At 38.2% G+C, this 11,502-nt stretch overlaps 1 protein-coding gene and 1 long non-coding RNA gene across 2 annotated transcripts; one reads left to right on the top strand and one right to left on the bottom strand.

The window, feature by feature from the left end:
• Positions 1-14: 14 nt before the first annotated feature.
• Positions 15-8,510, bottom strand: SLC24A5 (solute carrier family 24 member 5; the record flags this gene model as incomplete). Its single annotated transcript, XM_082769178.1, has 9 exons — positions 15-343; positions 882-983; positions 3,859-4,065; positions 4,790-5,070; positions 5,852-5,952; positions 6,275-6,378; positions 6,468-6,551; positions 7,949-8,128; positions 8,387-8,510. 9 exons carry the CDS (start codon positions 8,508-8,510, stop codon positions 21-23), a joined length of 1,506 nt encoding a protein of 501 aa, XP_082625304.1. The 3' UTR covers positions 15-20.
• Positions 916-10,486, top strand: LOC309882275. The gene is made up of 4 exons (XR_014318256.1): positions 916-943; positions 6,247-6,422; positions 8,087-8,135; positions 10,179-10,486. It is a non-coding gene; the product is annotated as an uncharacterized lncRNA (long non-coding RNA).
• Positions 10,487-11,502: the final 1,016 nt, after the last annotated feature.

The raw sequence follows: 11,502 nt of genomic DNA, 5'->3' as shown, positions 1-11,502 counted from the left end.
AGTATAATCACTGATTAAAACTAGTTACCACAGACCCTTGTAGGATTGTTCCCTATGATGCCAAGTTCATATAAAATTGATAATATGGTAAATACTAAGTACAGTACAAGACAAATTGCTCCCAATTTTTTATCTATTTTCCAGCCATTCAGGTGAATTGCCAGAAAAATAAAAACAACTGAACAGATGAGAGAAATGGCTGTGTATGTCAAACCACTGCTGTTCACTTCTATGGGTCCTGTTGTATTTATGAAGGCAGTTTTTATAAACCAGGGTATTCCCAAACAGAGCATATCAAATACGTTGGATCCTACGATGTTAGACATAGCCATATCTCCATTTCCTGTAAAACAATAAATACAAATAAGCCTGCTTAGTTGTGCACTGTGAAATTGCCAAACTGTTTTGGAGGAACAGACTGTTGGTCCTCAACCTCAAAGAGTAAAACAGTGTTTTTAGCCTTTTTGTTCTAAGAACTATAGATACGATTCCACATACCATAGTTTTGGGTACCACAAACATAAAAATGTCTCCCTAAATCAACAGCACCTGCAAACTTGCACTTAAAATAAGCTAGACAGGTTATTCTAAAATCCAGTTATCTTTAAAATACCAAGACCTACAGCTGTGTTTTGCAGTAAAACTGCTAACGTGCTTAACAGCAAACCAAACCAATCTAGAATACTTTTCAGAGAGGTTTTGAAATGGCTGAACCACAGCTTCTTTGGGTAAGCTATCTTATTTATTAGTAGCAAACTAAAATCTAGAGTTTGGAGCAAAAATTTTAAAGTCACTCCTTGAATTTCCAAAAATGTTAATTTTTTTCCATAGTACCTTTTAAACATATCTATTGAAATGAGCCTGAATACCAAAAGCTTTACCTTTTCGAGCCACCAGAACACTTGCAACTGTATCTGGTAAGCTTGTTCCTGCTGCAAGTAAGGTGAGACCCATTACTGACTCTGGAATTCCCAATGTTTCACCTGTAGTTGGTAAATAATGGTAGAAAACACAAGTATAGTTTTAGCTTGTTTCATCCAAAAAATTTTCTTTGGACTTTCCTTGCTGGAGAAAAGATTAGTGATCATACAATAATTCCAAGAGGAATCTGATCACTAGCTTAATGTGACTAAATATAAAGTGACTGAACCATGAAGTATTTAAAAACAAGAACAAAGGAATGTCATCCTGTTCTTGTTCTTCAGTCAAATAAAAAGGAACTGTGATATAGTAACCATCTGATTTTACAACTTTCTCAGAGAATTGAGAGGAAGGTCTCCACTGTTCAAAATGGTATGAATTATGAATTGCTCTTTCAGACACAGCAGAAGTTTGAATACCTAACATTTTTGGTTTTGAGCATCTCATCATTAGTGCTTGAATGTGTTTTGAAGCAATAACTCTTATAATAAAACATTTACTCTTCAAAGGGTGAGAAAAAAGCACATGACTTTCATAGGGAGGAGGGTCATTAAGATCGTTACTGTAATACTGTCTCAACTACATGACTTCGTTCCAATTAGAAAGCTCAAGTTTTTTAGTTCTTTTGCTGAATTTGGAAGAAGCATAATGAAGAATTGTTATATGACTTAAGTATGAGTGATTCTTTAGAAGCATTTTTTCAGGTAAACACTTTAAGAATAGTTTTAAATGGTTATTAAAACAGCAGCCTACCTCTCACCCCTGTTTTTAGTACCATTTGTGCTGAAAGAGTATTAGTTTCTCACTTAAAATATAGTGATTCAGGTCTTCAAAACTGTTTTGGTTGCCTTTAGTTCTACGTACCATTCATAACCATCCACATGCTGAAGTTCTTGATACTTCTGTTCAAACTGTTACATAATTACAGTTTTTCTTAAACTTTTGTTCACTAAACACTTTTTTTTTTCTGTTGAAATCTGAATTTTTGCTTACAATGTTTTGACACCAATAAGAACAGTTTTCTCAAAATAAGAGGTGGTATGCTGTAAGCTAGCTCAGCAATGATTGCCTAGTACATACCAGCTTAGTTTAGATCGCCTCAGTAAATTTATGTTTGAAACTTATGTTCTGTTCAAAGGGACTAATGTGATCCTGTTGTAAACTTTGTACTGGTATTTTCGTCACTCCTAATGTAAGAGATCTGTAGGATGGAGGGACCCAACATGATCAGCTTTTGTAAACTAATCTAAGCAAATGAAGGTGAAATATGAATGAAGCAGCTTTACACACCCAACAGTAGTGTCTAGCCCTCTGAAGGTTATGATAGAATCTAAACTCAGGTGAATCTTTTTTATTTTTTTTATTTTTTATAGATTAATCTTCTAGTTAAAATGTAAGGTTGTTTTTTTCTTTTCTGTTCTTTTTCTGGCAATTGACCATAAAGAGAGAGTGGTCTTATTTTTCTAGCCTTTGTTTCATTTTGTGTATCAGTAGCAATATCTTGCTATAGTAATGAAAATTTCTTTGCTAGTAACAAAAAGGTGTATTAAATTAGGTTTGTTCTTGACCATTAAAATGTAGTCCCCTGCTATGAAACACATTCTCATAGGCCATTTATGCAATGATAGAATATTTTTGAGTCACCTTTCATGAAAAACCTAGATTTGAATATATATATATATATATATATATATATACACACGTGTAATTTTTAGAGTTTTAATGTGTAAATAGAGCATATTTGACCTAGAAGTAGTGGGACAAAGACCCCAAAGCTGCTTGTGATGACTTCAACGTGGACTAACACTAACACACTATTTGAAACTCCAGTGTACCTGCTTTCATATGAATTAGTGTTTTGTCTGGAAGAATGGCAATAACTTTCGTTTGGATCCTGTTTCAAAGTCTTCTAGCATTCAGACAGTAAACCTTTGCTTTTTAGATACAAGTGGAAAAAATTTTGACAAAGAAGTGAACCTGCTGGGTGTTATACCCAGAAATCTATTAGTAATTTCTCACAGGTCTACCTTTGTGTAGGTCTATGTCTGCAGTCAACATTTATTGAATTTAATTTGAAGACAATTTAGGATGCTGAACTAGCAGAATACTGAGGTAGGATTGGTGAGCTACAATGCGGAAATGGCAAGCTTTGTGCAATTTCTTTCTTGTTTAGTGGTTTGTTTTCTGCTTGTTCTTAAAATTAAAGACTTTTTCTTAAGCTGATTGGAGAAAGAGTGAAATGAGGAAACTTTTAATACTTCAAGAAATTTTTTAAAAAGTTGTTTTTACACTCTTTCACACCCTTTCCCTCATTTAAAAGCAGTGCTTTTACTGCTTGACTTTATGATGCGGATTTTTAAGAGATACAGACATACCTGCACACCCAAGAATGTTTAATGAAAATACAGCACTATAGTTAAAATAATACAAAAACTTGGGCATCTTTTTTGGCAGTTCATTTAATGCTGAGTCTCTTATTATAGTGTCCAAGAAAACTATAGGTATAGAAATAATGGATATTTTTACAAACACCTGAACCTTTAATTCCAGTCTTGGTGGCTTACATGTGTGTCAGACTTCAGCTTGATGAATTTATTGCTGTGTATCTAATTGTTTCACTTCATGAAGCAGTTTAATGAAACTGTCCTTTTAAATATAGGCTGTTTTTTGTAGCTTTGTAAACAAATTCCCTTTCATGTGATGATAAGCAGTCTGAAGCAGCTAAATTTTAAAGTAGTTTTCATTAGATGGAAGGAAGCAAATGAAGCAGTCAAACATTAGGGTTTTTTGTTTTTCTAAGACAAATATGTGTTGCTAAACTAACTGTTAATTGTAAAAAAAAACTTTGCAGATAAAAGAATGTGTGTTTTTTTTTTTTTTTTTCCAGTGATTTTTCATTGGCTGCTTCTGTACAGCAGCAGTAGTTAAGGTACCTACCTGCTATTGTTATCATCCATACAAGAACGTAAGTCATTGCAGAAATCCATGCTGCTGACATTAAAAATGTCACCATGAACCAGTTTCTCCAAAACCGTCTTCTGCAATCTGGTGTAGTCAAATAGAGTAGTGTAATAATAGGAAGAGATAACACCCACAAAATTCTCTTCATACCCACTTCAGGCATGGTGAAGACACTTGGATGATCTGTTGAGGAAGTAACTATTTTAAACTGTAGCATTATGTTTGAATAATTAGTATACAGTCATACTATTTGCTTCTACTTGTGAGAATACTGGAAAAAGGTTAAAAAAAAAAAATAACTCTTTGTGATGTTGTAACTGTTGTCTTCTTAGTACCTATAACACACTTGACTAAACTCTGAACTCAAATATTCTTTATTACCGTGTCACTAGGAGGGAACAAAGGTGGATGAAAAAATTTTTTCTATAAGGTTTATGTAAAATGTTTGCCAAGATTTAGTACCAGCTGCTGATTTGCTGAAGTGAAGAGGAAAAGTGATCTGTGGCCCCATTAGAGCTATCGCTTTACTTCTGCTATAATGCATATTTTGGATAACAAATTGGCCATTTGTCATAAGAATACAATATAAGTACAGAAGCAGCATGCGTTTCAGCTGATACTGCGTTTTACAGGCTGAGTTGCTGGGAAGTTTCAAATATGCACAGTAACAACTGATGTTCTATTACTGACACAAATAAGCAACTCCCCTAGCATTCCTCTAGTAACTAATATAAATATCACAACTATGATTTTACTTAATGTTATATTCTAGGGAAGATTAATGATTTACTTAAGTACTATGCTAGAGTTCTTTTGTGAACAAAATCTGAATAATATCTCAAACCATACTCTTTTTTAGAACTGATGCAAACAGGCATATAGTGTTTAAATTTAATAATACTTCTACCTTCAGAGATTTCATCAAGCCCATGCAAGCTTGTTGAACGTTGAGAATAATCCATCTCATCTTGAAAAATTCCACTATCTGTTCTTGACTGTTGACGAATTAGAGGTCCACTGTCTTCCCACCCAGCCAACGGTTGCTGCTCAGCATTCTCTTCCATAGTTTTTGTAAAACACGAACAGCAGGGACTGAACCTTTTCATGAGGCATTGGTTGATTTTAATGTCAAAACATAGTACCAGAATATAACACCCATATATTAATAATAAGGAAGCACTTTCATACCTAGAGTGGAAAAAAAAAAGAAAAAAAAAAGATTTTACATAACTTGTAATATATATTAATATATAAAAATAAACTCATTAAAATGGCTGGCATAAGAAGAGAAAAAACTTGCATGAATTGTGAAAGGCAAAAACAAAAGCATCTATTTGCACTTGTATGGGCAGTGTCATGGAAGTTTGTGTCTCCATGTCTTTCAGTAGTTTGATTCATTCCACTCCCCTGCAGAATCTTGTCTGTGCATTGTATAGCTGCATGTTTTCCAGGGGAACTTACTGAACAACTGATGTTTGCAAAATTGAGTCTTATATGATGGTTATGGAGAGGTATAGAACGTGTTATTCTGAGTAAGAAACTTCAGGAATATAGTACTGGACCTGACTGTCCTGAGACAACAGGAGTTTCAGTGTTGACTGAAGCGTGTTAGTATCAGAAGCTCATGATTTGCTTCTGAGATATGTTTTCTTAGTGGTAATGCTTTTAAAGGAAAGCTTCTAAAAGAAGCAAGCTCTGAAGACTAACTGCTGTGCTAAACCAGGTATGACAGAAATTCTGAAGTTTGTACAGAGAAACCTATGCAGATCACACTTTATAAATATGCAGGGTTTGAATGTTTAGGTAATAATCTTTACAATCATTGTAACTTTCTATATTTTTAAAGCCAACAGGATGTTTGTTTCTATTAGTGAATGGCAGTTCAGGCTTCTTGAAGTTTTTTGTTGTGTTTTAACACTGTTTCACTAATCTCCAGTCAACATGAACTCAACACTACTCATGCTCTTACCAGTAAATTCTGCTGTCAGATATCATCGCAAGGACCGCCGCTACACTAATTGTATATGCCAGGCAGTCTCTAAACAGCGGCCAACAGGATAGCCTTGAAACCTGCAGATCACAGATTCATTCACATTTTTTTTAAATTTGTCTGTAATACTTTCACTAAGTGCTGTAAATGCTGCATCAATATGTTGTTTCTATATTATGTACAAATTTAAGATTCTTAGGAATGACTTAAGTATGATATTTAACAAGTTAGTGTTTTTAAAACTTTCATAGCAACTTATCTTAAAACAGATTACATGCTGGTTTTGCTACTAAATAATAAACTTGACAGTTGTCATAGTAAGTCTCTCTTGACTTTTGTTGGCAAAACAGAAAGGATAACCATTTGGTTCTTAGGTATGGAATTATCGAAGTTGATACATACCACATTAGAAAGCAGCCCACAAGCTGCACAAATCCCGAGAAGATTATAGATCGCTGATCCAAGGATGGTGCTAATGCCAATATCTCCCTTTGTCACGAAGACTCCTACAAGCAAAATGACTCGGGTATGTTCCAGTTCAGCAGGCAAGGTAAAGAATTCTGGATTTTGAGGAGTCAAAGCATGTATCTCTTACCTAGAAAAGCAGTGACAAGCTCTGGAGCTGAGCTTCCAGCAGCCATAAAAGTTGCTCCAGCAACATCCTGAGAGAGGCCAAGGCCTGAGGATAGAGTATAAAAATACTCTATTTATAAATATATAAAAATATTCTTTAATAATAAAATTAAAATTAAAAAACTTCAGTAGTCTGTACCCATTACATGCATTAGTATATGGTGTTAAAAGCTACTGCAGTTCAATGAAATGAACTTCGCTTGCTTTCATACAGCTAATGCATTTATTAGAAATGACCAAAATGTATTGAAAGTGTAGCCTCATTTATTGGGCTAACTTACTCCCAGCTTTATTACAGAAAATAGTTTAAATACTAGAAAAGGAGCACTGATAGTACAAGACATTTTGGCATGACCTTAAAATGTAAAATAGGCATACTTATGTAGGATCTGACTTTATCATAAGGATAACAATTGCAGGGAGATTCCTTGGACTACAGTGTGATAAGGCTACATGATTCAAGTCAAGTCTATTTCAAGGGGAAGCTGTGCTCCTGTGTCTTAACATACCAGAAACATTAGGTAAATTCAAACCAATGCTTGGATGAGCCTGTCTTGATTGAAGGCAGTAAGATTTTTGTTCTGGTAAGTTGTCTGTTTCAGAAATTTAACTCTCTTTTTTGATCAAGGTGTGCGCACTAAGAATGGGCAAGTATGTTTAACTATGGAATGACAATCTAACATTTATTGTCAGTAAAACAAAACAAAACAAAAAAACTAGCTCTGTAGCAGTGCTTAAGCTTAAATTTCCTGTAAGTGGTCCGATCTGGAGAATGCGTTCCAGTTCAGGGATGAATTTCCCTAGCTTTTTAGTTTGTTTATTTTTTAATTCTGTGCAATGAAAAGCTGAACTCTCAGCCAAGACCATCGTTTTAATTCTGTGGTCTGCTGAACCCAGGGAAATTACCACAGGTTAATGAGATTTCACAGAACTGCTGTAATTATATTTCTTTCCTTTCTGTGTCATGCCTTTTATATCTAAGCAGTTGCTCATACTGGTACTTGTTCAGTACTTTGAAAAAAATACCAAAACTTCAGCAAGGACATTAATTCCCATGATTTAATATAGGAGAGGTTTGGGATTTTTTCCTTCCCCTTTCCCCCTCTTAACTTTACTGGTAACATAGATTTATTTACAGCTACTCACCTAAAGTTATATATATTGTCAGTTTTAATTAATCCTGAGGAAATTTTAAGATTTTCTTCCAGGTATAAGGAAAGCACATTTTAAATAAATGCTTAAGAGGAGTGTAATCAGAGTTTATTTTTCAGTACGGTGTTGATATATTGCATCGAATTAAATGTTGTATTGATAGAGTCTAACTGTGCAGGAGACTCAGAACTTTAGTTTGGTCTCCAGAGCACTCCAACTTCGACACTTTTCAAAGAGAATGATCTACACAGAGCTTAATTTTTAAAGGAAAAAGTAAGGATGTTCACTTACATTCACTAATGATCTCTAGGGAAGGCAGGAAGTAATCATCGCACACAATGGACACAGCCAAAAACATGTAAAGTATAATTATGAAATAGATAACGATTCCTCCATCCTTTCTCTCCTGTGATGTAAAAAATCCCTCAGGAAACTCCGATGAAGAGGAGAGGACACAGTTCGTCCTGTTTTCTGAAAAGTGAGTACAAGGGCGTTACACATCCCCATGCCGCGTAGCTCTCAGGCAGCAGAGCGGCGTGTGCTCCACACGCGGGCTGCCTTCGGTGGGGCTCTTTCTCTCAAAAGGGGTTTATCTGCCTCGTAGGCTCCAGGGCAGCCTCAGGAGAACCGCTGGAGTCGCCGCGGTGGGAGCAGGCTCGCACCGGCGGCAAAGCCCGCGGGCAGAGCCCCTGAGGGGCAGCCGCTGAGGGCTCAGCTCCCGGCTCCTACCTGCGTCCGCGGCCGGGCTCTGGGCCCGCGCTCCCCGCGGCGGCGGCTGCCAGGCCGCCAGCAGCAGCGGCAGCAGCGCCCGCGCCACCCGCCGCCTCCATCGCCCCTCGGCTCCCGCTCGCATCTCGGCGGTGCCGGAGCGGCTCTGAGCGCCGGGAGAAGGGAGGCGGCCGGGGTTGGGGCCCCGGACGGTCATGTGAGGGCCGGGACCGGTCCTCCCCCCGCGCCTCGTGGGGTCCCGGCCCCGGGCTCCCTCAGGGCGCTGCCGCTCCGCCGGAGCCGCGAACCGCTCACCGGCCCCCCCGCTCCGAGTGCCTGCCCGGGGGCTTCATCTTAGGCTCCCTCAGGAGCCGATGGGTACCGCTGTCAGGCTGTCACCGCTTCCCTCTCCACATCCTCCTCTCCATTTGAGGAGATGGAAAGTTAATTCAGCCTGTTCTGACAGAAGCTGTGTCTTTTTTTGTGCCAATTTCTCTGTGTTCCCACCGATTCCACCAAAATTCCTGTCAGGCTGTGCGAATACTGGCCTTATTCCCCCTTGGGTGGAAGAGATGTTCATGCTGTTTAGGTAAACTAGTCGGCAAGAGCAAGGCTGAGACCGACCACACAATCCTTCCCTTCAGAGCTGGTTAACTAAAATTCTTTGTCTGGTGACCTTTCCACAATGAAGTCATGTGTATAATTGAGGATTAAATGGTAAAATACAGTCTTTTAGCAACATGGCTTTGTAGAGCCATTCCCCCGCTCCCCCTAGCCACCGGTTACTCAGAATGGAAAAGGGTTAGTTTTCTAATAAATCTCTTACGGACGTGTCTCCATAAACATTTGCAATCCCATTATGCAAAATGACATTTTGAGGTGCCCATGTTGCTCTTAATCATTTATTAGATGCAGGGCTAATGCTTACAGTTGTGAAAAACAAAGGCAAACTTGAAAATCGTGTTTTGCTTCATTGCATCTAATCCTTCCAAAATCTTGTTCCCTACATCCCTGTTGCTTGGCTAACACATGGTCAGCCTCTCTTTAGTATACAGAAGATGAGGTAAGGTGATAAAATGATTATTTTTCTTCTGCAGTAAAATGGAACGAGTAAACAATCCTGAAGCCACCATTAGAACATGAACACTCACAACTGCTGTTGCCCATTTCAGAACCTTCTGTGGCCTAATTTTTTATTTATTTTTTAATTATTTTTTTTTACCACAGTAAGAATGATTTTAACGGTCAACATTTTTAGAGGTGACAAGTACCATTCAGAGAACAAATTATCCATGCTTTCTGAAACATATACCAAAGTAAAGTTATGGCAGCTGCTGCTCCTGTTTTACAGGAGGAAATAAAACATTTTGGTTTTGAAAGATTTAAGGATAGGATTTTCTTCCAAATCCCACTTTCCACCATAATAATACAGTATGAATTTTCTTGTCTAAATTACCAATGTCCATTTCCCTAGATAGGTCAACCGAAAGGGTTTCATCATCAAGGTAAGCAGCTTCCTTGGCATTACCTGGCTCCTTCCCTTCGAGCTTATCACTTACTTACTCTTAGAACCTCAGCAAAGTTTCTAATATCTGCTGTTTCATTTCAATTTAGATAATTTTTTCGATGATGCACTTTTTTTTTCCCTGCTTTAAATTGCTCATAGACCTGCCATTCTGATTGGAGTGACTTCTCTGGTACAGCATGGTGCTTGCTGTGTAATTAGGAAAGCTTAGTCGTGCAATTTCAGGATTTGGAGGTTTTACTATGGTCTGGTTTTGCTATGCATTCAAGCTCTAATTCCTTTCTGCAGGCACCCCCTCTCCCTGCATATCTGAAACAAAAAAGAGCTTTTATTTTGGTGAAGACTGAAGCCTACTTATTTTGCCAAGAAGTTGTGAGTGAGGTTGCTGTGCTCACACCCTCCTTGCAAAACACACCCCTGGAGAGAGCAACAAATAGAGGAAAAAAAAAAAAAAAAGTCTTTCAGCATGAGGAACCATGTGCTACAGATCTGCATGCTTGACCCAGTGCAAAAATACACACAGCCAGGCTGTGTTTTGGCCTCAGCATGGCTGGCTGCCTGGTCTAGGCTATTTCAGTCTGAGAGCCTTCTGCAAAGCTGAGGTGAGTCAACTAAAAGTGCAGATTTATGTGTGCTGCTGCATTTTTGGCTGCTGTTAAGATAAAGCCCAAGCCCTTAGTAGTAAAAAATATGTAAATAATTTTTTCAGAGCTTCTGAAGGAGAGAGAAGGGCAGAGGTTTGCTATTCAGGTTGCTAACACTAATGACCTGCCACTTTATGGGCTATGCCAGAGTCTCCCATGGCTGCCCAAGCACAAAGGTCTTAGAGGGTGAGGTAGCTCCAAACTACAGCAGCCATAGTTCCTTTCCTGTTGTCCATATTCTGATGTAAACTAACTGTTACAAATCTGAATGCCCCCCATTCAAATGAAGACTGTTTTATTTTGCTACGACTTAAAGCAAAAGGAGGTTGGGCTGTCTGGAGATCTGATTCCACCTGTGACCTATTTAGTGTCTGATGGACAGGCTGATGGGCCAGATGGAAGGAAATGTACAGTGGGATCAGCTGGTCTGTCTCTGGGCAGCAGGTGCTCTTCTTCCACAGGCGAGGTAGAATTTTAGCATTTCTGTATACCTGTACAGTGAATTTCGAATTTCTTTGGCTTCCTTAATTATATGTGCACTTGCATTGTTTTTCTTCTAACTGAAGCTGTGAGCTACTATTTCAGTCCTAGATTAATATCTGTATAAAATTAGCACAATCGGGGGTTGAATGAGTGCACTCAGGCAGCCTTAGAGCTCATAGGAGTGCACCCTAGTGGTATAATTAATGTCCCAGTATGTGATCCTTGATAGAGCTGTGTGTTTTACACAGAGCATCACATGAAAGTATACACCAGTAATGTTCCTGGTAGTAAGGCCTAATGTGCTGGGAAGCAAATTAAGTGAAGATGTTTTCATCCTCAGGAAAATCCCCAACATTTTTTTTTTTTTGTAAATTAGTGTTATCTTTATTTGGCAGAACAGAAGTGGAGGATGAAGATGTAACTGGCTGCCTGGACAACTACTGCAATGGGAGGCTGTGCTAGAGCTGTTCAGAAGGTTGGTTTCC

Source organism: Aythya marila (genome assembly GCF_965140915.1).
Source record: "Aythya marila genome assembly, chromosome: 11".
In the NCBI taxonomy this organism is placed as follows: domain Eukaryota; kingdom Metazoa; phylum Chordata; class Aves; order Anseriformes; family Anatidae; genus Aythya; species Aythya marila.
This window is presented reverse-complemented; position numbering and strand designations above follow the sequence as displayed.